General features: G+C 42.7%; 1 protein-coding gene across 2 annotated transcripts in view; it reads left to right on the forward strand.

Moving 5' to 3' along the window:
• The window catches only part of LOC122799628 (guanylate-binding protein 1-like), a 983,968-nt gene that overhangs the window by 720,319 nt on the left and 236,952 nt on the right, over positions 1-26,697 (forward strand). For both annotated transcript variants that reach the window (XM_044068815.1, XM_044068816.1), the window contains exon 7: positions 6,870-7,147. In XM_044068815.1, the coding sequence (XP_043924750.1) occupies positions 6,870-7,147 (278 nt within the window). The remainder of the gene's footprint in view (positions 1-6,869; positions 7,148-26,697) is intronic.

Consider the following 26,697-nt stretch of genomic DNA (forward strand, 5'->3'; position numbering starts at 1 on the left):
AATTAGCAAAAAATGCAGATAAAAAGTCATTATATTTCAAACGCAAGCCATAAAATGTGTCACAGAACATTCAAACACTTAGATCTTCTAGAAGTCTGGTCACCCCCACTCCACAGACTGTATAAATGGATACAGGGGTCCCCCATAGTCATCCTTGACTGTATGCGAGGCCCACCAAAGCTGTTGTTGTTTGGGGAATATGGGAAGAAAAATTTATTAATTGTCTGATTACACTGTTTAACCTGAACAGGACTGCGATATGACCATGTTAGGATAAAGCTGATAACTGCCTCTGCTGTCAAATGCATCCATTCTAAAACCAGCCCTGCTTAGAGGGATATGTGTGTGGGTGTGTGTGTGTGTGTGTGTGTGTGTGTGTGTGTGTGTGTGTGTGTGTGTGTGTGTGTGTGTTTGTGTGTGTGTGTGTGTGTGTGCGTGCGCGCATGTGTGCGTGCGTGCGTGCGCATGTGTTTGTACAGAAAGTTGCTTTATGTTGTTCGGGATCTGGGGATAATGTGATTATTACTTCTTTAATTTTCATCACAGTCAAACTTCAGAGTTGTACAAAGGAGATCATTATAGTTTGTGTTTGGACTGGTGACAGTTTGGAAATTGTTTCTTTTACTTTTCTCACAGACCTCAGAGGTGTGCAAAGAAGGTTACTATAGCTTGTGTAAGGGCAGTGAATGGTCTAGGAGCAACACAGTAGAATACATTACTGTAATCATTTTTATTTTCACTTTTATCACAATCAGACATCAGGCACATGTACCGGTAGCTGCCTTTGGATGTTAGGGGTGAGGAGGGAGAAGGCATGCTATGTATGTCAGCACATACTTGAAATACATGACTGTAGTCATTTGAACCTCTGCTTACATGCCAATCTAACACCACTGGGATGCATAGGAAATGGCTATCTTTTCTAGGAGGGTTAGGGAGGCAGGCAGTATTTCCAGATAGGAGCGTTGTATTCTCACATCATCATCATCTTCTTTCGGCTGTTCGCATTAGGGGTCACCACAGCGGATCATCTGTTTCCATTTCTCCCTGTCCTCTGCATCATGCTCTGTCACACCAACTACCTGCATGTCCTCTCTCACCACATCCATAAACCTTATCTTAGGCCTTCCTCTTTTCCTGTTACCTGGTAGCTTAATCCTTAGCATCTTTTTCCCAGTATACTCAGCATCCCTTTTCAGCACATGTCCAGACAACGTAATCTTGCCTCTCTGGCTTTGTCTCCAAACCTTCCAAACTGGGCTGACCCACTAATATACTTATTCCTAATCCTGTCCACCCTCATCAGACCCAGTGCAAATCTTAACATATTTAACTCTGCCACATCCAGCTTAAACTCCTGCCTTTTTGTCAATGCCACTGTCTCCAACCCATATAACATAGCTGGTCTCACTACCCTCTTGTAGACCTTCCCTTTCACTCTTACTGGTACTCGTCTGTCACAAATCACTCCTGACACTCTTCTCCACCCACTCCATCCTGCCTGAACTCTCTTCTTCACCTCTCTTCCACACTCACCATTACTCTAAACTATTGATCCCAAGTATTTAAACTCATTCACCTTCGCCTCCTCTACTCCTTGCATCCTCACCATTCCTCTATCCTCCCTCTCATTCACACACATATGTTCTGTCTTAGTCCTGCTGACCTTCATTCCTCTTCTCTCAAGAGCATATCTCTACCTCTCCAGGGTCTCCTCCACCTATTCCCTACTCTCACTACAGATCATAATGTTATCTGCAAACATCATAGTCCACGGGGACTCCTGTCTGATCTCATCTGTCAACCTGTCCTTCACCATTGTAAATAAGAAAGGGCTCAGAGCTGATCCTTGATGTAATCCCACCTCCACCTTAAACACATCCGTCACTCCCACCGCAGACCTCACCATTGTCACACTACCCTCATACATATCCTGTACCACTCTTACATACTTCTCTGACACTCCCAACTTCCACATACAATACCATAACTCCTCTCTAGGCACCCTGTCATACGCTTTCTCTAAGTCTACAAAAATGGGTCTACTTCAGTAGACCGACAGTACACAAGAACGACATTCACAACACCGAGACGAAATAACCGACAAAACATAACACCGAACGTTCATAACACTGACACTCCAAATATTCGACAACTACTGAAAATCAGCCCATACTGATGTTAATATAGCTGCCCACATTGATATGCTTAGGAAATGCTAAAAATTAAAATCATCCCAGTATTAGGACATCATAGTACATATCAAGCACGTACTAACCGTTACATGTAACCCGGATGTATAAATCCAGCATTAGAATTTGTAACTAGTGTCCCACACCGAAGAAAGCATGGCTGAATCCATATTAGAAGCTCCAGGAACCATTGGGGAGACATACTCTACATTAATGTCACAAAAAGGCAAGCACCTACTAGTAACTGAAGGATATTTGTACCATCTAGAGGGGTGTAGACGTAGTAAAAGATACCGGGCTTGTACGCTGAAAATAACGCATGGCTGTAGGGGTAGAGCTGTAACTACGTTGCTACCAGAGGGTGATAGGTTAACGAAATCGGTAGCTCACCATCACTCAGGTGATCCTGGGGAAGTAGACAGATATACAGTATGTCATGACTTGAAAATCAGAGCAAAATACAGTCGGGACACCCCTTGTCTTCTGGTAGAGGATGCTTTACAATCAACGTCCTTAGACAGTGTAGATAATATTCCCAACAGAAAGTCGCTACTACAGCAAATCAGCTGAGTCAGAAGGAAGGCAAGTGTATGAAATGGCAGTAATGCACTAATACTACACACCATGGACTTCAATGATTACCCACTGAAAGATGGAATGTTTGCAATCAAGGTGATAACTGATGCAACAACAGACACCACAGTAGTGGTGTTCAGTACTGTGAAGAACCTGTATGATCTCAGCCAGACTACCATTTGGCTTATGGATGGCACCTTCTTTAAGAAAGGTGTGACCATCAGACAACGATACAGTATACACGAGCTAATAAAGTGCGGCACATATAGTAAAACTGTACCACTACTATATGCTTTCATGTCAAAAAAGTCCTTAAAGTTGTACAATTACCCTCTGACATTGTACATTTCATTTGCTATCAGAGCAAGGATTCGAGGTGACAGTTAAGTTTGTTCTGTGCAACTTTGAGATAGCAGCACTGAAAAGTGTACATCTCAATGTACCTGGAGCCCGTTTGAAGGGCTGTCTTTTTCATTTTGGCCAGAACATCTGGCGTAAAGTGCAGTCCCTCGGATTAGCATCAGTATACAATACCAATCTATCCTTTCAGTTGCATGTTAAGTCCCTAGTAGCCCTTGCTTTCCTGCCAGAGTCAGAAGTCAGTAGTACCTTTGAGCTTCTAAAGGGGGTGTTCCCTGAGGAGGGTAGGGAGCTTCTCCATTATTTCTGCGATTGGTATGTCTATGGGAAGAAGCGTATGTTTAATACACATACATGTACCAGTAAACGCTTCCCACCACTATTCCCAGTTCCATTTTGGAATGTCAGCGACTTAAATGACCTCTTCCTGCCATGCACTCAAAACTCAGTTGAGGCATGGCATCGTAGACTAAAGTGCTTGTTAGGTGCCAGGAAAAGGAATTTGCATATACTACTACTTGCTTTAGTCCGTGAACAAAATTGTGTGGACGAACTATGAGTGCGGATGGTGACAGGATGTCCACCTTCTCTGAAGAAGAGTTGGCTAGTGGTACGGCATGAACAATTCTGGTCTGTACTCTCCCACAGAACGTCATATTCAAACCTGGACTTTGTGAAAGCCACAGCTCGGCTATTAAGGATGTAATGTGTGTGTGTTTCACATGAAAAATGTAAGGTGGCTGTATTTCACATGATGTAATCACAGGATTTGTAACAGGATATATGGTGTACTTCAGCAATAGACAAGCACGGAACTCACTTTTGTGATAATGGATGACATTTGACATCATCTACCATGAGATTGTTTGAACTTGTTGGTCATGTAACTACAGTGTGTAAATAAAGGACACAGACTTCTATATTTGTTTGCGGGTAATCACTGTTTGGATTTTTCACTGCATTTGGCAAAGGTATTTTTGAACTTGTGTGATGTTTCCACGTGTGCATGGCATTTAAATACACATTCTCAGGTCATTAGTGTGGGGCTCGCTTGTGTTTTGTTGGTGTTTTAAACATCAGTGTTCTGAGGCTCGATGTTTTGAATGTACGGTGTTGTGAAGTGTTGGTTATTTCGTCTTGGTGTTGTGAATATCGGTCTTGTGTACTGTCGGTCTACTGAAGTAGACCCACAAAAACACAATACAACTCCTTCTGACCTTCTCTGCACTTCTCCATCAACACTCTCAGAGCAAACATCGCATCTGTAGTGCTCTTTCCCGGCATGAAACCATACTGCTGATCACAAATCATCACGTCCCTTCTTAACCTAGCTTCCACTACTCTTTCCCTTAACTTCATGCTGTGACTGATCAATTTAATCCCTCTGTAGTTACTACAGCTCTGCACATCACCCTTATTCTTACAAATCGGTACCAAAACACTTTTTCTCCATTCCTCAGGCATCCTCTCACTTTCCAAGATTTCATTAAACAATCTAGTTAGAAACTCCACTGCCATTTCACCTAAACACCTCCATGCTTCCACAGGTATGTCATCTGGACAAACAGCCTTTCCGTTCTTCATCCTCTTCATAGCTATCCTTACTTCCTCCTTGCTAATCCATTTCACTTCATGATTCACTATCCCCACATCATCCAACCTTCTCTCCCTCTCATTCTCTTCATTCATCAACCCCTCAAAGTACTCTTTCCATCTGCTCAACACACTCTCCTCATTCATGAGTACGTTTCCCTCAATATCCTTTATCACCTTTACCTGCTGCACATCTTTCCTAGCTCAGTCCCTCTGTCTAGCCAATCAGTACAGGTCCTTTTCTCCCTCCTTAGTGTCCAACCTTTCATACAACTCTTCATACGCCTTATCCTTAGCCTTCGCCACCTCTCTCTTTGCCATGCACCTCATCTCCTTATACTCTTGTCTGCTTTCTTCATCTCTCTGACAATCCCACTTCTTCTTTGCCAACCTCTTTCTCTGTATACTCTCCTGTAATTCCTCATTCCACTACCATCCTCACAATTGTTAGTTTATTGCGTGCTACTATTTTGTCAGCTTTTAACATTAAGCCTTGGGCACAATTTATGTATTCTTTGAAAGAAAAAAAAGACTGAAATTCTTTTCTTACTCATGACTTTTGTTTAGTCCACTATTGGATTTAAAGGTTTGGAAATGCTCTAAAATATACCCCAGGGCATCTATAACCCCTATGGCTTCTGGGGCACTGGCTTAATTGACTAATTTCCTAAATGGTTATTACTGTGCTGTCTTGGCCAGGAAGGGGATGTTGAAAGGATGCAAGAAAAAGGAAAGCTGAACAATAACACACTGAATTTCTTTCCTTAATCATAATTTATGTTCAAGCCATCATTGGATGAAAAGTTGTGTAAAAAGAAAAATCAAACTTTAAAATGCACTTCAGAACATGTAGAAAGTTACATCTCTGTGTCACTGCTGGACAGAGGCACAACAAACTAATGGGCACAGTATTTTTTCATATAAGGGGTGGCGTAAGCCACAAAAATTTGGGCTAGGCTTATAAATGCCTTAGGGCAGATAGCCTAGTATAAACCTATGAACCTATGAACCTATGGCTTCTTATAAAAGCTGAAGAGTAAGGCAAAATGTGAGAAAAGGAAGAAAAAAGTAATGTGCATGGTATAGGGAGCTCAAGCTGGGGAGAAGCACAGGGTAGGACTGGAGTGTGTGTGTGTGTGTGTGTGTGTGTGTGTGTGTGTGTGTGTGTGTGTGTGTGTGTGTGTGTGTGTGTGTGTGTGTGTGTGTGTGTATGTGTATGTGTTGGGGACTGAAAGAATAGGCCTAGGGCACCATTTCACTCATGTCCAGACCTGTACATAGTTGCTATAATGTATCATTGTTGCAGCTAAATACCAGTAACTGTGAATGATCCTCTGTGAGATGGCCAAACAAAGTATGATACAAAGACCTGTTGTACTGTAAGAGCATTGTAGCTACAGGTCAATCGGTGCGTAGTACTCCTAAAAGGTTGCTTAGGAGAGGTAGTAGTGACAGGGTAATACTTAGACTGGAAGTGCCTAGGGGACCCCCCCCCCCCAGCTTCACATTTGCACGCGGCCCCCAAAATGTTAACACTGGTCCAGATCACATGTAAGCAAAATCATAACTGTTAAGAAAGAAAATGCAGAATTAAAACTGAGCAAAGCAGTATACCAACAAATGGAGCCATAAGCAAATCAGTAAAAAATGAATGTGAACAGTGTGAAGTTAAATTATACTTTCTGGATGGGAAAAATACTTGAAATAGTTACGATATAAAATGAAAGAATGCTGACAGCAAGGCACAGTATTGAATTGTAGGTAAACAAATGTGGCACATTTGGCATTTTATCCACTGTTTTTTTTTTCTTTTTCTTTTATATGGCTACTGCTATTTGAATGTAGAAAATAAATTGGAATTTGAACTTTTCTTGATCAATTGTGACATAATTTCAGATATGGAATATGAGTTGTGGAGTATTTTCCCTAAACACACATGGGCAGTAATTGTCCAGGATAACAAAAGTCATGTACTAGCAGCTGAGAATTTAGTTAAATAATTTCTGAAACAGTTGCATTTATTGTGCTGTATTATTGTTTTGTTAAATTATCATCCAGCATTCTGATAGGTTGTCATACATCATAAAAATGATCTTGCTTTATTAATTCATATTCTTTAACTAATGCATTTGAATTAATTTTTTTCAGTGCTCAGTACTTTGTTGCAAACCTTCACAGAATGTATAAGCAGGGGAGATGCACCTTCCCTACAAACTGTTGTGCAGTCCATGGCAGACAGGGAGAACTCCAAGATTGTTGCTGCAGCTGAGACATGTTACAGAGAATCTATGGATAAATTAGTACTTCCAGTAAAAGATGCTTTTAAACTTCAACAGCATCATATTGAAAGTGAGAGAAAAGCATTCAATGTTTTCAAACAGCTTTACTTTCCAGATAAAGATTACAAATTTCAAAACGAGCTGAAGGTATGTTAATATTCAGTGATTATATGAAAATAATAAATAAATAAACAAATAAATAAATAATGGAGGTTACCTGATGTTTACGACCATGGGACTGTAACAGTTCACACCTTGCTGTTGGCAACGTAGGACTGATGGGTACTGTGATTGACAAGTATGGCTTGTCATGATTTTTTTTGAGACACAGTAGATTAATTTTGGTATACATAAGTGACAATAAACATCACAAACATAATTATGTTGATATTCTACAACTTTTAAGTTTCCTATTTACAGGTACTCATACCTCTCAATCTCTAAGCTCAAGAAACCTGGATAAAGTCAGAAATAATGGGGGGGGGCAAAGGGCTAAAATCAGAGATAAATTTTAAATCTTACTCTTATGAACTTAGAAAGTTGCTAGAATAATACATTTTGCAATAGCATGCATTTTTCTTAAGGATATGAAACTCAAATTTATATCATTATTTAGAGACTTAAGACCACAATGATTTTCCTGAAAAAACACACATTTTATGAAGAAAATATGAAAAATATGAAGTAAAAAGGAATGCAGTAGGGCACACAGAATGGTAACTTGTTCACCTTGCAGCATATTAAAATCATTTGGGAGTGCAAGGGAATTTTTTAACTGAAGTGAATGCAGTAACTCCTCAAATTCTGTCTATAAACATGGACAACAAACATGAGATACAAAGAGTATTAGCTCATTTCTGTGGATGGTAAAAAAAAGTGTTCATATTGGAAGATGCATATAGGTGATGCTTTAATTGATTTTTTTGTTTTGATTAGGGGTCTTGTGGTGTGGAGGACTGCACAGGGTAGCCTGAATGGGGGTTCAGGATTCATGATGAGAGAGAACAATTATAGGATACATAGTATTGCAGAGGGAAATGACTATTGTGCTTCCCTCATGCTGTAGAGTTTATTCAGATAATCATATGGTACACATGAACACTACGTAGAGAGCTACTTAGCTGTATAAATTAGCACAGCTCAGCAGTGAAAATTAACTTGGCCAAAATGTTGCATTCATCCATTCTGGTCAGTGGTAGAGACCATATTGTGGGTAGTGACATTCATAACAGAATTAGTGGTGGGAGGGTGAGTGTGTGTGCATCCCTGCAGGGGTATGAACGGAGTAGGATAAGTGTGTGTGTGTGTGTGTGTGTGTGTGTGTGTGTGTGTGTGTGTGTGTGTGTGTGTGTGTGTGTGTGTGTGTGTGTGTGTGTGTTCATGTGCATATGTGTGTCTGCGAGTGTGTGTGTGTACCTGAGTATGTCACAACTGTGGGAGGTTGTTGTCTAAGTGTGTGTGTGTGTGTGTGTGTGTGTGTGTGTGTGTGTGTGTGTGTGTGTGTGTGTACCTGAGTATGTATGTGACTCCATTCAATTGTGGGGAGTTGAGTCAAAGTGTGTGTGTGTGTGTGTGTGTGTGTGTGTGTGTGTGTGTGTGTGTGTGTGTGTGTGTGTGTGTGTGTGTGTTGTGGGTGGTGCCCCTGTCAGTATGATGTATGGGCCAGTAGAGATAATTACCACCACATAGTGATTTTTGCATGAGGTAATAAGGAGTGATTCAGAGACACCCCTTAGCTGATAATGAGGTCTTTTTTTATTTCAGCTAAAGCTGTCTCTGAATAGCATTTACAGTGATCATATTAGATGACCTACATGCTTTAGACACTTTACATAACCGCAGGACCATTTCCCTGAATTCCAGCCAGTATCCTCTCTCATATACATGCATATTTTCCTTTGGCATTGCAGAGTGAGACATTTCCCACTAGCTGCAAGTATGAACCTATAACGTCCCTCCCATTGCAACTAATAAGACAATGTGTGAAGAGGGAGTGTGCTTTGTGCAGTGATACTTTTGTGTTTCTATTGTTTGTGGGAAAACTGGAGCTTGTAAGCAATACTTTTACATTAGTTTTGTTTGCATTTAGCACAAAGGAAGAACTATACTATTATGCATTTCACCTTTTTCTAGAATCTGTTGATATTTGTAAGATTATTAGCGCAGTCCTGTAATACATTTATACTAGCAAACCAGTTACACCTCCATACATATGCAGGTATTGTGGTTTTATGAATAACACTCAGCAGAGGTGGGTGAGTGCTTGTATATGTATTTCATCTTTTTAGAGCTCAATAGTACACTCAAGTATCTTATTTTGAGATCTATTTTCTTTGTTTTATTGAATCACATAAGACTACAGAGAAGGATTTCTTTTGTTTCTGGCCCATCACATTTGTGTATCATGTGTAAAATTCCTTCGTATTCTGAAAAAAACTAACTTGAGACTTTTCTAACATTCTCTAATGTGGTGTTGTTAGGACTTGTGAAAACCAGTGACTCACTTGCTATGCTGTCCATAATTCCATTTTGTCCATCCAACTGTTAGACTCAAAAACTCCAGATGTGAACCAAAATCTTTTATTTTTAGGGAGTGGCCTCATATAAGCTGGTAAAACTGTGTGAGGTAGTTAAGGTGGGTAATTCATGAGATGTGAAAGATATATGTGCATTAAAGGCAGTCATTTTAAAAGCATTTAAGTTATGCATAAGAAAAGTTAATCAAATACATTGTTGAATAAATCACTACTTTCATTAGCAGAAGTAAAGAAGCGAATGTAAATCAGATGGGCATTTCATGAAGAATAAGTGAAAAAATGAATACGGTGTTCTTAGGAAATAGTGAGACAGAATGCCTAGGATATATATACACATTCCCACATGTTGTTTATATATATATATATATATATATATATATATATATATATATATGGGCCAGATTCACGAAGGCTTGCACGGAGTCAAAGAGTAGAGTAAGACTCCATGCAGCCAACATGTCTGCCGAGCGATCCAGGAACAGCCGGCAGGGGCGTGCAAGAGAGCTCCTAAAACGACTCTTGCACGGACAGGGTTCGTTTATGCAAATTACCTCGTTTGCTGCTGAAAGCTATGCAAATGAGGTAAATTTGCGATCCAGGAAACACTAACCTGTCCGAGTAAGAGTAGTGTTATTTGCAGAAATGTACTCGGTTGGCAACTGAGTACCGTTCTGCAAATAGCAAAATGGAGCTATGACAGCTCCAAATGAAGGATGCATCCAGTTGATGAAGCATGCCAATGGCCAAATATATGGCCATTGGCATTTGTATGCGTTGCAAAATAATAAATCTCCAATGTTTAAGCGTAGCGCAGCGCCCCGCAAACGTGTGGCACACTAAAAATCAGAAAAATCAAAATTTAAAAGCCACAAATAAGGATATAATTCAAAATGTTCATCTGCCATGCAAGTGAATGGCAGGCTGAAGACAACATGGCTACTGAGTAGGGGTTGCTAAGGGGGGAAGCTCAGTCTGAGAGATATAACCAAGCATTAGTAGGCAATCCTATGCAAATGAGGATAAGGATAGTGAATCCTAATTTTTCCTGCTAGGTGAACCATGTCCCTAGAGTGTAAGAGTAGGATAAGGGGAGTAACAGAGTAGAATATGGGTGACATCATGAGGGGGTATGTATCAAAAAGACTGTAAGCTTATTGGAGCAGAGTGGCATGTGTTTGCTGTGAGTTACTCAGGAATAAAAGAGGTGTGTCTACAGTTGTCTAAACTGAAACCCAGAAACTGAAGGTGTACGCCATGGCTATCACTAAAGTTTGTTGCAAAGCTGCTTACACTGTGTGCACGTGTGTGCGCCCGTGTAAGCCTGTGTAAGGCCGTCTAAGCTTGTATACACGAATGTGCACCTGCCTAAGCCTGTGTAAGCTTGTGTAAGCCTGTGTGAACGCGTGTGCGCGTGTTTGTGCGGCACTGCCCCCTGTGGAAACAGAAAGGGAAAAGGAAGGAAAAGAAGTAGTAGGAAGTTAACCAAGGAGAACTAGCAGAGCTGCCAGGTGAAATCAATCAGAATCAGCCAATTACACAGGCAGTACACTAGTCCAGCCCAGGACTTAAAACTCTGCAAACAACATTCCCCCATGTTTTTCTCAGAAACACTGCAACACTGCAGTCAACAAAGTGAAGTGAAAACTTAAAAAGCTTAAACTGAAACATAAAAATGTTAGGGGCTGCCATTGCTGTTATAAGGCAACATGTGCAAGATGCTGAGGGTGATGCCATTGTGAATGCTGCTGAGCAACCCACAGTGAGGAGATGGAGAAGTGTGTACAGACCCAGGGTAACCTACCAGGGGCTACATGAGCTGGAGATAGTGGAGCGCTATAGAGTGGACAGAGAGCTCCTGCAGCAAATTGTTGAGCTGTGCAGGCCACACACAGAACCAACAGAGTGGAACCCATCCCAGTGGAAACCAAGGTATGTGTTGGCCTAAGAATACTAGCAACAGGTACCTTCCAGAGACCAACTGGTGATATGATGGGGATTTCAAAGGCATCAGCATCAAGGGTACTGCACCAGTTCCTGAATACCATGTCAGCACATGTCGGTGATCATGTATACTTCCCCAGTTCCCATGAGGTATTGGCCAGCAATATGCGTCTCTTCCAGCAAATAGCGGAATACCCTGAGGTAGTGGGTGCAATTGACTGCATGCACATACACATCAAAGAACCAGCTGGTGAGCGGGGTAGAACCTACATCAACCGCAAGGGCTTCCACTCCATCAACTGCCAGGTCGTGTTTGATGTCCAGGGTATAATACTGAATATGTGTGCTGGTTGCCCTGGAAGCTACCACAATTCCTATATCTGGCATCTGTCGCAGCTGTACCAGACATTTGCCAATGGGGACATCCCTGACGGTCACCTAGTGGGGGATGTTGGATACGCACTGGAGCCATGGCTGATGACACCCATCAGAAATGCACACACACCTGAACAAGAACACCATAATGAGACATGCACACAAACACGAAATGCAATCGAGCATGTATTTGGGATGCTCAAGTCATGGTTCCGGTGCCTGGACACATCTGGTGGAGCCTTCAAGTACTCACCAACTACATGTACCCAAATTGTCATGGTATGTGCCATGCTACACAATATGATCCTGCGAAAACAGATGCAGCAGGAACAGCATGGGGCAGGGCCAAACAGCCCCCCAGCATTGCCAAGGCCTGCACAGGCACAGAGTGACTCAGAGGAAGAACAGCCTGAGCCTGCCCCAGTAGGCAGAAGGAGGTGTGCCCAGTATGCCTTGTCCTTGGCAAAGAGGCAACACATAGCACATACACTGGCTCAGTAGGAACCCTGGAAATGATACCTCTCTCTGACTCACACATAAAATAAAAGGGATGCCTAACTTGACACTACCTGTTTCCAAAATGTATAGGCAGTGTAGTATGTGCATCCGACATAGGCAGCCCTGCAGCACCACCTGAGGCATGATTGCCATGTTTTAAGCAATATAAAGCAGTGCTAAGCAGCTTTCACCAATATCTAGTATATGTAAACAAAATAGCTCGTGCAATGTTGGGCAAGGTCAGGGCAAGTTGAGCAAAGTGAGTTAAACATGCTCATATCTGCTTTACTGTTCCTTAAGCAGTCTGGTCTGGCCAGCATGAAAATAAAAAGCAGTGACAGGCCTTGAACTCAGGATACTGTGTACTATAGTCACAGTACTGAACCACTAAGCCATAATAGCATTTCAGTGGCACAGACACAGCAGGACAATTGTACACTAATGCAAACACAAAGCAATGCTGTATCATGCCCCTAAAGAGGCAAATGGGTATCCTTCCCCACACGCCTATGCAGACAGAGAACAACAGGCCAGGCGTTGTGATGTGAGTTGTGTAGGCTATGAAGTCGCAAGCTAATATACGTGACATTGGACACTAAGATCTGTAGTACAGTAGTATGCCTTAAGCCAGTATGATAGGCAACAGAAAAGACTGTAACAGTGTCCTATACATAGCAGTGCAGGCACAGCAAATGTGTATAAGCGTCAGGTGAAACCCACATCCTATGTACACCCACAGTAATAATCCAGTGTGCCCCCTGGTAGAAATGTACAAAGAGTAGCTGTCCCCCCGTATGTAGAAATGGTGATAAGTCTATGCAAAGTGTCTCATGGAAGCCCTGCAGGCACAGCATGACCCCTGTTGATCTATGACACAAAGGTGAGCCCTGCTGTAAAAATACAACTTGATTTACCATACACATATAGTATAAATGTATATACTGTGCGTGTTCACACACACTCCAACAAATTTAGTAGATGTCATTCAGCATCACACTGAAAGGTCATACTGGGCATGCTCGCATACTTGAAGAAATGGAGCAAATGTCAGGCAGAACAATACTAAAAGGTCATACTGGGCATGCTCACACACTTAGGCTAAATACAGATGTGATAATAAGGGATCTATGGACAAATGTGTATAGTCATCTCTACTTCCAGAAACACATTCACAAATTGGTCTGAAAATCCTGCTATGTGTTCACACAAACTGCCAAGGTCTGTGCATGCAGGTCAAAGGAGGTTGCCACTACTCAGCAGTCATGAGACCTGTCAGAGAGTACCACAACACACTTGCGATGAATCTGACTAGGCACGTTCAGCAGCTAGAAAGACCAATGAAGTACCTTAACAAAAGGATTACTGGCCTCAAATAGTTGCCCCATGCAACAAGACTGAATGTAACCCAATCTGTACTCTGTTGCATACTGTCTACTCAGGCGATCTCTGCCCAACAGACAGGTCCATGTCATGGTTACACTCAGATCTGTTCTGAGTTACAGCTCAGTGGCACTAAATGTACAGAGCCAACTGATATTGCCAACATCATGGCAGATAGGATCAGTGTTAACTTTACCCCCCTCTCACCCATGAAAGAGCACATGTCTATAACGGAAGACTGCAAAGTTGCTGTCATCACGGCTGCACAGGTAAAAAGCACTCTCCAAAGCCAGTATCACAGCAGCCATGGGACTAGATAACTTCCCAGACTGTGTAGTATCTACTTACCTGAAGCAAGCATTAACATGGAAGGCCTGTGGCTACTGAAGTTTCCAGAGGACTGCAAACTAGGAGCCATCATTGTAAACACTAAAGATGTGGACATCCTACAAAAGGGCCTCACTGAGACAGATGGCTGTTGTCCAAGCCATGGCTGTAGCTCAGTGCCAAAAGGTGCATTATCATCACCTTTGTTAAAAACACTGCAGCCAAGAACTACAACATAGGTGGTAGTATACTTCACACTGTAAGTGTGACAAGAGTCCCTGGATCACAGGTGGACAGTGGTTACAACTGTGATAAGCACATTCCCACAGTAGTCAGGAAACCCTCTTATGTGGCACACCTCATCACAAAATGTGTCTCAATCAGAATAGAAGAGGACATTGTTCCCCTCTACTCACCACTCTCTAGAACTATAAAAGAGTACAATGCCACTGTTGCTATGTACCTCACAAGACAATTACAACAACTGGAAAGCCAGCAGCAATACCTCACAAAGAGCATTAGTGGCCTGAAATACATGCCATACACAGACCATCGCAAAATGCTCCATCCGTACTCTCTTGCATCTTGCATATCGCCTACTCAGAAGTGTTCACTGCCTAACATACAAAGCTATGTCAAACATACAGCTGTTGGATATGATCTACGTAAAACACTCACAATCACTCTGACCTTTGGACCCAAGACCATGACTGAAATACAAAAGGAAGGGGTGTAGCCATTTACCTTATGGATATCCACACCTTCAGGTTACTGGCACAGCATGAGGCTTTGGAGACCATGCAAGTGCAACTAACATTGGGCAAAGCTGCCCATCAGATTGTAGCCTGCTACAGATCATGTACCTTGTCTCAGAAACCTCACTCAGTATTCTGGAGAACAATGGCAAATATAAAGGTCCTATCAAACACTATTATATGAGGAGATTACAACTACCCAAACATTGAGTGGGTGAATTACTCGTATACAACGTCCTTTGCCCAATGTGTCCTAGAGTTAAGAAACTCTAACACCCTGGAACAGCTGGTCAGCACGCCCACTAGAGGTGACAACATACTGGACATGATCATCACCAACATGGGGTTACCAGTGTTCCACAACAGAGATAAACCCCTCGCTGGTAATATCAGATCATTAAGTAATCACACTGGACATCCACATCCCGGCCCCACACCCAGTCACTGAAACCACTGTGAAGACATTTGCAAAAGCAAACTGCACACTTCCCAAGACCAAAGTGGAACGTTCCGAAGACCTCTTGCTATAGGATAATGGTATGCAATCTGCAGAATCATTTACAAGTGCATCCTATGGGCATCTACAGGGATGCATGGAATGAGACATCACAAATAAAACCAAGATGCACTCCTCCAAAAATAGGACAACAAGCAGGTGTTTGTTGTCCATAAATAAGCTAGACAAGAAAATGAGAAAACAAACACATAATAGATCCAGCTTCACTAAAGGAAAGGCATGCCTGATCATTATCAGGAAGAAACAATGATTGCTCATAAAATAATCCAAGGACGGTTTCTAAAGACAAATAGCCAAGGAATGTAAGAATAACAACTACAAAGTCTTCGGTAGCTATACCAGACATGTAGGTGTCAACTTCCAAATATGCTGCCAGCTACTGAATAAAGGAATGACATGCACCAAACCAACTTTCATTGCCCACCTCCAAGGGGACAGGTTCAGTGTAAACTCCCCCTCCATCACCCACAAAAGGGCCTGTGTCCATCACAGAAGGATGCAGAGACCCAGATGTCATAGACATGCAGGTAAAGGCAGCCCTCACCAAAGCTAAGAGCATAGTATCAATGTGACTGTATGTTGTCCCAGGCTGTGTCTTACACTAGGCCCATAAGGAACTACACCCTCATCTACATTCACTGTCCAGACTCAAACGTACTACAGGCTATGTACCCAAAGAATGGCATACACTAACAGTCATCCAGCTCCACAAAGGGTGTGCCAAAACAGAACCTGGAAACCATTGCCCAATGTGTCTACTCAGCCGGGTCTACAGAGCTATTGAGCAAATTGTCATGGAACCCATACACTGAGACATTGGAGATCTCCAGACACTGGACTCTACACAACTTTGCCTTGTTAAAGGCAGAGCCTGGCTCCCAAACCTAGTTGACTTATTTAAAACAGTTACCATGAACATAGATGGAGGTGAAAGTAGTCCACACAGCCCACCTGAACCTCACTAAGGGCTTACAACACCATTCCCCACTCTGTCATCATGGCCAAGTGTACCAGCTTGAACATTAACAGCTATGTCACAGGATGGGTGGCCAAGTGGCTCACAGATCAAACACACATGTTCATAGTTGCAGGTGCCATGTCCAACTCTAAGCCAGTCACAAATGGCATCACACAGGTCTTGGTCCTGGGACCCCACCTATTCAGTAGATACTGCTCAGAGGTTCAAGCAAGCATGGCAGGTGTATGGCTGAACAGGTTTGCAGATGAATGGTAACTGTGGTCCATAATTGGCTGTACAGCTGACACAGACATCCTCCAGAAGTGTCTTACAGAGACAGATACCTGGTGTCAAAACAATGCCCTCAAGCTGAATGGCAAGGAATGCATAGTCATCCCCTTTGGGTAAAACAAAGTACACACAAATTACCGCATAGGTGGTAATCCAGCATGTACGGAGAAAGTCATTATGGCCCTGGGGACAGTAAAGTCACCTTTGTTGATCACATGGCCAAAGTGTTTAGACATTCCTTCAGTGTAGGCCATCTAATGTCACCTAATGTAACCCACTTCATATAGTCTGATGATGTCACCATCCTGCAAATATACATGTGGAAAGGATAACTCCCAGTAATGTGTATAGTGCGTCATGTTAATGCGTACTCCTGTAGTATCATGAAGTACTTAGGTAGGGGTTTGAATCCTGCACTGGACAACTGTGTGTGTGTTTGAGTGTGGTCTCCTTGGGAAGGTGCAACCTTTTAGGAGAGTATTAAAAGTTAAAATAACCTTTGTCAAGTCTGATGATGTCTCCATCCTACAAATATACCTGTGGAAAAGAGAACTTCCAGTAGTATGTATAGCGTGTCGTGTTAATGCGTGCTCCTCTAGTATCATGAAGTAGTTTGGTAGGGGTTCGAATCCTGCACTGGACAACTGTGTTTGTGTGCGGTCTCCTTGGGAAGGAGCAACCTTTTAGGAGAGTAGTAAAACACCTCAAAAGTGGTAAACTAACCTTTGTCAAGTCTGATGATGTCACCATCCTACAAATGTACCTGTGGAAAAGAGAACTCCCAGTAATGTGTATAGCACGTCATGTTAATGCGTACTCCTGTAGTATCATGAAGTAGTTATGTAGGGGTTTGAGTCCTGCATTGGACAACTGTGTGTTTGTGTGTGGTCTCCTTGGGAAGGAGCAACCTTTTAGGAGAGTGGTAAAACACCTAAAAAGCGTTAAACTAACCTTTGTCAAGTCTGATGATGTCACCATCCTACAAATATACCTGTGAAAAAGAGAACTCCCAGTAATATGTATAGCACATCGTGTTAATGCGTGCTCCTCTAGTATCATGAAGTAGTTAGGTAGGGGGTTTGAATCCTGCACTTTGTGAATGTGTGTGCTGTATGTGTGTGACACTGTTGGTCAATGTGTTGTGGGTTTTGCTTTTACTACTATATGACATATCAGTATGCATTGCACATGTGAGCTAGCTGTGTGGCAAATACATATACGTACATGTTACCTCAATGATTGCATGTGTGTGAACCCTGCTTTCTCCAAGAACACAGCTGTCATCCTTGCCAGACTGTGCTGCTGCTTCCCAGACCATAGGTCACATCTGTATGCTTGTGACAAGACCAGGCACTGCAGTGATCCCTGGCCTAGGTCATCTGTGTCACACAAAGTCATTACGGTTCCTAGTGGAATGTGTGTGTGCGGGTCTATGGCCGAGGTATATGTCAGACCTGTTCAAACGCAGCAAAGTCTGTCAATGATGACTATTCATAACAGTTGTTGAACTACATTTGTGGATACGCATGCAGACCCGTAATTGCTTATGTAATCCACCGAGGGATTTCAAAATACCTTTGGAAATGTGATTAACAAAGGACAGATGATGTAACACTTGGTTGCATGTACACATCGGTACCTGTTCATCATGTTGGTGGCTGCTACCTATGTGGCACTGTGGGGATAATATGTTCCGTAAAGGTGGATGACTATGCTTAGTTTGGCTTATAGCTTTACAGCATGGGTTTGACAGCAGGCATCTGTCTGTATGATACCCTTGTGGTGGATGTGTGTGTCATCTGGAGAATGCATTATAGGCCACAGTATGCATTACCAGACGTGGACGAACATATCCCTACTGTGATTGCTTGTACCTAAGAGAGCTATATGCTAAACAGGAGTGGTGTCAGTAATGGATGCAGGTGAATACCAGTGGTTATTGGCATAGTATAGTACCTGAAGGATCCAAATTTTGCTGTGTGTCCTACATCTGTGTGTCAGTTGTCAAGACATCATCTAATGATTGGTTATGGTCAGGCTGTGGAAGTGATGTATACTACCAGAATGCAAAACAATGACAGACAGTAACCGTATCACCCACAGCACAGTGTCAAACCATGTCATACACACGTGTAGTCAAGTTCAGAAATGTGTGTATTACAATGCATACTGGCCACCAATAGAAACTATGGAGTGTTACTGTGTAATACAGAGCATGTCACCCTGGCCGTGTGTCCTCTATGCACGTACATGCAGACAGTGCACCTCCACCATGTTCACAACTGTACATCTGCAAATCTGTGCTACACACATCTCACACATGCTACCAATACTGCACACATCAGCCAAGTGGCACGTGGCTGGACAATACACAGTTGGAACCAACACTGGTGTAAACAACACTGCAATGACAATCATAGCATTAATGCATCATGCCTGCTCAGCTACACCTCCAAGCATATCATTACACTGTACTGCTGACCACATGCTAACATTGCTATACTGCTATAAAGACACCCTGTGCATCAGCACCATGGTAGCCTGTCCCTGCATCGATGTTACAGATGACAGGAGGTGGCACAGGTTTCATCATATGCACAGGGTGTGTTGTTGGTTCGCCAGAGGCCTACAGTGAGCCATCCAATCAACATGTATGTGTGTGTGTGTGTGTGTGTGTGTGTGTGTGTGTGTGTGTGTGTGAGGGGCAAGAATACTGGAATGAGCCAATGTTGATGTAATATGTGTGGGTATGTGTTAGCCCTAGGTGTCTGGAGTATGTGTGTGTGTCTGCATGAACACAGTTCCACCATGTGGCTACCATATACGGGTATTTGTGGGACAGCCACAGACTGTACCTGTGAGGCTTTACAGATCACTGTCTCTGGCCATGGATACGGTACATGTGCCTGGCAGGGGTGCTACTGACACTATCAGGTACTAAGTCAGACTGGGTACTATCCCCAGAGGTGGATGGATGTACACTGGACACAGGTCCCTGCTGGGACTGTCCAGAGCCACGTGCACGTGGTCTTCTAGGATGTTCTATGGACAGCCCACCCCCTACATTGCTGGAGCTGGTACTGGCACTACGGGAGCGGCTGTCACTTGAGGGATGTCCGCGGCGACTGCCAGCTGCTGATGTTGCTGGCATACGTCCATGTCAATGACTCAGCCATCCTGCACTGTCCTGACACATGGACATGACATTGCGGAGGATATCCAATGTCTCTCCCCAACATCTGTCAGTGACCTCGGTGTAATGATGGATGGCACCTGCTAGGTCACGGATACTGTCAATGATGGTGGTGTTATGTGCCCTCTGTGCCCTTAGTCCCTGTCTGGTGTACCATTCCATATGTGCCTGTGCCTCCATGACAGCCTGGAACATGCGTGACGTTGTCAGACCTGTGGCACATCTACCACTGGCATGATGAGCAGCAGTGCTCCTACAAGAACCCCTGGATATCTGCCTATGTGGTACCCTTCCAGACATCTGGGTATGCCTGCTGTGTTGGGATGCATGTGCCATGGATACCACACTGTCCTGGCCAATGCCAACTGTATGCTGTCCCTCAGCTATGGGCATTGGTGATGGATGTATTGGCAGTATGACTGTATGCATAGATGGGGTGGACAGCTATGTACTGTCGACTGGTGGCCCAACGACAGACCCTGGCAAACATGCCTGTGCCTCAACACACCTATCATCACTATCACTGTTTTGCTCAGTGACATCAGTTTCCCTGCTGCAGTGAACCAGCCCAAAGTCAGCACCTGTGAGAGGAAGACAGGAAACACACTTTATGACCTGTACATGATGTCGGCACACATGCACACATGAACACATGCACACATGCACACAAATGCACTCATCACTAAAACACACACACACACACACACACACACACACACACACACACACACACACCACCAGCAATCCAGAACATACTCAATAGCGGGTGATGGTGGGGTACAGTATCACAAGGCAAACAGTTATATCACACGTGTCAGCATGCAGGACGTGTGTTTCCCATCAGCATGCAGTGCGGGTGTTGACAGCCCTTGCCAATAACACTGTACATGTCTTTGATGCATTTTAGGCAGTTTGACAATCTTTTTATCCCATGATAGCCTAAACAAAAATCTTGACTAACAAAATAAATTCAATCTTATTTCCTCTCTAAAAAGTAAGTCATGTCAAGATTTAATGTTCAATAATAACAACAAAAAAATGTTCCCAATAAACTGAAAAGACATATGAGGATATGGGTCTACTTTTCTTTATCAAAATTACACAATCTCAAAAAAGAAAATTAAAACCCCACTTCCGCGAAAGTGCACTACATCGAAAGTGAACTTTCGTGAAAGCTGATTCACCGAATCGGAAAATAATATAAAAAAATACTTTAAACACTGTTTTACAGGGGGGCAAACCCCCCTGCACCTACCCCACTTAAATATACTAACTCCGAGATCACACTACAGTGGAGAAAAGGATATATTTCCTTATCCCCACTTTAACGTGCTTCGGCGAATCATCTTTCATGATGTAATGCACTTTTGCTTAAGTGGGTTCGACCTTCTGTTTCTAAATAAGCTATGTTTTCAACAAACAGAAGGAGACCCGAGGATACTTATTTATTTACTGTCTTTGTTGACCGAGAAAGTCTGGGTGGTCAGAGCCCATTTTCAGTAGAGGCCCAGGGAAAAAGCTTTATCACAGTGCATTTATATTAACAAGTGTGTTTCAGGCAGTTCTCAAAAAAAAAATCAACAGTCAGATTTTTCAGAAAAAAAACAAACAGAAGACAAGTATATACAGTAAAGTGTTTACATCAACAGTTATACAGCTATACAATTCTGGTGGCTCTAACATCTTGCAGGAAGTAAATAGATTTATACTGTAGAATGGAAACTTTGTAAAGAAGCTTAGTGTTCTTACATAGGTTCATAGGATGATACTAGGCTATTGGCCCGGAGACCCTTATAAGCCTGTGCTCCCTCAAAGTCAGCACCTGTTTCCCCTGTCCAGCAGGGAAACAGGTGGGATCCCAGGGGGTGTATTTTCTGTTTCCCATCCAGTCGTCCATGTTCCTCTTAAAGAGGGCTCGAGAGGTACTCTGCTTGACATGGAGAGGGAGTCTATTCTACAGACGGGACAGTCTTTGGGACACAAACCTATCCCACCAACAAGTTCTATTGATGACACAGACCAGGTTAATGCCTTGCATGTGGGTTGTGCGAGTGGAGTTTGTCTTATGGATATGCAGCAACTCCATTAAGGCTGAGTCTGAAATGGCCTTCCCCTCTGAGCAGTCTGTATGAGACTGAGTAGAGGGACAGGGCTTTTAGCCTATCTGTATAAGATAGGTGTTTGAGACCCTCGATTTTCCTGGTCAGGAACCTCTGTAGTCTCTCCAGCTGTTGCATATGCTTAGCAAGGTACATGCCGAAGAGGGCATTGTATTCGATAATGGGTCTGATAAGGGAGGAGTACAGGGATGTTATGACCTCCTTGTTCCTGGATGAAATACCCTTATTTATGAGGTGGGCCATGTAGAAAGCCTTCTGTACAATGGAGACAACATGGTGGTCAAAAGTCAGGTTGATGTCAACCTGAGTGCCCAAGTCCCTCATGACTGACTGCTCGCTTAGTACATTGTTATTAATGTGATAATTAGTGGGGATGACATTTTCTCCAAAGGAGATAATGATGCATTTCTTAGCATTCAGTTTGATGCCATGCTTCTGGCACCAGTCATTAGTTTGGGTAAGGCCCTCTTAGAGGATGTTCACATCACTAGGTGAATTTAAGACAGCACCTAGCTTGCAGTCATCTGCAAACTTGGTCAGCCACAGACCACTGGTTTTGGCCTGCTCCTCAGAAAAGTATATCCCAAACAGTAGAGACCCCAAGACTGATCCTTGGGATACACCACTCATTACAGGTCTACTACTAGAGGTGGCTTCCTTTACTTTGACTGAGTGTGTTCTATCAGTGAGCCAGTTAGCTACCCATTTGGTAACATACAGGTTGATGCCTAGCTGGGAGAGTTTAACTATTATGCCTGAGTAGGGAATAGTCTCAAAGGCTTTGGCTAGGTCAAAGTAGGTGGTATGTACTATCTTCCCCTTGTCCACGGCTTTGGTGACTGTTTCGAAGAAGTTGACCAACTTTAACAGGCATGATTTCCCAAACTATGTGGGGTCAAGCGATTGTAGGTTGCCATTGTTCTTCTTTATAAGGTCCATGATAATGCGTTCCATGGCCTTGCAGATCAGGCTAGTTAGGCTGATGGGCCTTTAATTGCTTAGGTCAGTGGATGCTCCACCTTTCTGTAGAGGGATGGCAGTTGCTGTCCTCCATTCAGCTGGGATGAAGCCAGTGCTCAGGATGTGGTTGAATAGGGTGTCTAATGGAGCTGAGAGATCATGCCTGAGTTCATGTAGGATACAGCCAGGGATGTTATCGGGTCCCATGGAGACTATGTTTTGCCTTTGAGAGGGCATTAAGGACCTGCTCCCTGGTGATGAGGGGAGGGGGGCAGGTGCTGGGGATGTCCTGATTTAGTGATTGGGGGGACAGGGGGGTGAAGTTTTCACTGAGCTTGTCTGTCAGCAGGTTGGCTATATCTATGGTGTTTGTGTATGTGGTGTTATTGACCACCAGTTCAGTGCAGATTCAAGTGTTGCCTTTGAGACTGCAGGCATATGTGAAGAAGGCCTTGTGATTGTCTTTGGCGGATGTGGCCAATTTGGATTCGAAGTTAGCCTTAGAGGATTTTACCAGTGACCTTATTTGCTTCTTCAGCCAAAGAAGAGATTGCTTCCAATGCACCTGCTCCTTTACATTTCAGTACAGAAAGAAGTAAGTTATAAAATTATATAGGAAGGAAGATTTTAGTTTTGTCTAGGTTTGTGAAGAATTCAAGAAATATAAAATTATGTAGGAGAGGAGATATTAGTGTTGTACAGGAGGACAGTGGTAATAGCATTTGAGAGAGAGCAGGGTACAGGATTAGTTCTGTCCAGGCTGCCTGCTCCAGACTGATGTATCTGGAAGGTTTATAACTTAGTTATACAGTAAATGCATGCAAGGGATAGAGCAGTGGATGGGGCAGTTAGAAAAGAGAAAGATGAGAAGTTGTGTTTAAGATGGGGATGAAGAGGGCTCTACTGATTCAAGTGCATGATAGCAAAAAAGCTATCGATAAGTAATAAGAAATGTATGTTTTCACTAGATGATGAATATGGGCATGAGTAGGCTTGGGTAAGATATTGTTAGGGCTGCATTTTATAACATGGGAGTTTGTTAGTCATTTTCACTTATGTAGGGATGGTGTTCCAGAGTTGGAGAAGTAACAGGAATATAGTGGGTCAACTTATTAATTATTTGCTTTAGTAGTGCTTAGTAGAAATTTATCACTGTAGAATGGAAGTCCCTTGTGGGGGTGTTGGGCAATGATATGTTTTTTAATGCATGGGATTTTTATGATAAAATATCAGTTTGTATGCCATAACTAGCAGTGACTATACTAGTTAGTTATTAAGCAGATTAGCTGTTTTAAGGCTTGCAGTGGTGAGTTCAGTGTGCAATACTGGTAGGTAATTTAGCTACTTTTTTGCAGCTGGAGGATTTCAGTGTAGAGCTTAGGTTTGTAAGGATAGGTGAGGCATATAAAAGGGTTGGAAGCAAATAGGATGAGGATAGGGTTTTCTTGTTGGGTCTGTGATGTACTGTTTTGCCTGTAAAGGAAGACCAATTTTTGGTGGGTCTTTTTAATTCTTTGAAGAATATGTTGTTCAAATTTAAGACTTTCATCTGTTGGAATGCCCAGTAATTTAGTATGTGGTACTACCTCAATTTTAGTATTATTTGTAAATGTAACCAAGATTGTTTTTTGATGGAGATAATGTTTTGGGGTGAAGAGCATCAGTTTTGTTTACTTAGGATTAAGAAGCAGATTTGAAATTTTCAGCCAGGTTTCAATTTGAGTGCATTTGACCCTTTTAGTACGTACTGGGACAAGGTTATTGAGAACTTTTTAGAATGTCTCACTAAAACATTTGACAGCAGAGTCTAAGGGCATAGATTTTAGCATTTTCAAGTAATATTTTGTAACGATTTGATAAAAGTGTTTTTACCAAAGTTTGTAGATTTACAAACTTAGTTGAAAATTATATATTTACCTTGGATATTGTAATAAATCAGAGCATAATTAGGTAGATGGTCACTTAGTCTGTCTGGAAAGCTACCCAGTTTTGTTGGGTTTCTTACTAAGAGTCATGTCTAAGGTAGTCTGCCTACCAGTGCTTTTGTGGACTCTAGTAACTGGTGTAATTAACTGTGTAAATCTGTATAGGTTTATAGAATTAGATGGGGTGTTGCTGTTGATAAACTACCAGTTTCTGTTTAGGTCACTATTTAGGTGTTATTGTGTCATGTTGTAGAGGGTGGGATATCCAGTATATTTTCCGTAGTGTTAAATGCTTTTACCTGGTTGGACACATATAGCTGTTAAAAAAATTGCTTTCTTATTATTGATTTTTTTCTTTGGTGTGATATAAGTAGTTCTACATTATTAAATTGTGATATATCCTGTGTGTACATAGTTTTGTTTAGGGAATTCTTGTAGATGATGGCAATTCCACCTACCACAAATGGGGAGCCACCACTGATCCCGGGAACTATCAGCCTATCAGCCTATTAGCCTGACCAGCCTGGTCTGCAAGGCCATGGAACGTATCATCATGGAACTCATAAGCAAAGACATTGGTAACCTCCAAACTCTGGATCCCACCCAGTTCGGGTTTGTGAAAGACAGATCATGCTTCTTGAACCTGATCGACTTCTTTGAGGCAGTCATCAAAGCCGTAGATGAAGGTAAGGTGGTTCACACAGCCTATCTTGACCTCAATAAGGCTTTCGACACCATCCCCCATTCTGGAATTATAGCTAAACTCACTAAACTAGGTATAAATCCCTACGTCTCAAGATGGGTTGCCAGCTGGTTCACTGACAGAACCCACACTGTAAAAGTTGCAGACTCCAAATCTGACCTCAAAGCAGTGACAAGTGGAGTACCACAGGGTTCCGTCCTGGGACCTCTACTGTTTGGTATCTACTTCTCTGAAGTACAGGCTAACACAGAAGGCCTCTGGCTAACGAAGTTCACAGATGACTGCAAACTAGGAGCCATAGTCAAGTCCCCAAATAATGTGGACATCCTACTGAATGGCCTCGCTGAGACAGATGCCTGGTGTCAGAGCCATGGCCTCAGGCTCAATGCCAAAAAGTGCAGTGTCATCCCCTTTGGTAAAAACTCTGTACCCATGAACTACCACATAGGCAGCAATCTACTTAACACCAAATGTGTGATAAGAGACCTTGGGACCCAGGTGGACAGTAGTCTCTCCTTTGATAGTCACATCGCCACACTAGTCAGGAAGTCCTTCTACATGGCACATCTCATCATAAAAGGGTTCTCATCCAGTAAAAAGGAGGTCATTGTTCCCTTCTACTCGACATTCATTAGACCCATTATAGAGCACAATGCCCCTTTTGGAATGTACCTCACAAGACATCTGCAACAGCTGGAAAGGCCACAGAATTATCTCACAAAGAGGATTACTGGCCTCAAACAAATGACCTACACTGACCGCCTCAAAAAACTCCAGTTTTACTCCGTAGCATATCGCCTACTCCAGGGTGATCTCTGCCTAACATATAAAGCTATGCCAACTCAGAGCTGTTAGACATGCTACACCTAAAAATTCCCAATCCCTCTGAGCTACATGCTCTAGGAACCTAAACCTTGTCACCACAATAAACAGGACTTGCTGGAGGGATAGATTACTGTCTCAGGGACTTCCCATACTCGGGAACAGGCTACCTATCTATGTCAAGCAAAGTTCTTCATTAGCACTCTTCAAGAAAAATATTGATGAGTGGATGGGAAATAGGAAATACACCCCGGGGATCACTTCTGTGTCTCTGTGCGACAGTGGCACAGGAAATAACTTTCTTGGGTGGCGTAAGCCAGGGAACCTTGTTGGCTAGGCTTACATAGGCCCTTGGGCCGATAGCCTAGTACCTACCTATGAACCTGTTTATTTGC

This window comes from Protopterus annectens, chromosome 4.part0 (genome assembly GCF_019279795.1).
Source record: "Protopterus annectens isolate FY-2018-M chromosome 4.part0, PAN1.0, whole genome shotgun sequence".
Taxonomy (NCBI): Eukaryota; Metazoa; Chordata; order Ceratodontiformes; family Protopteridae; genus Protopterus; species Protopterus annectens.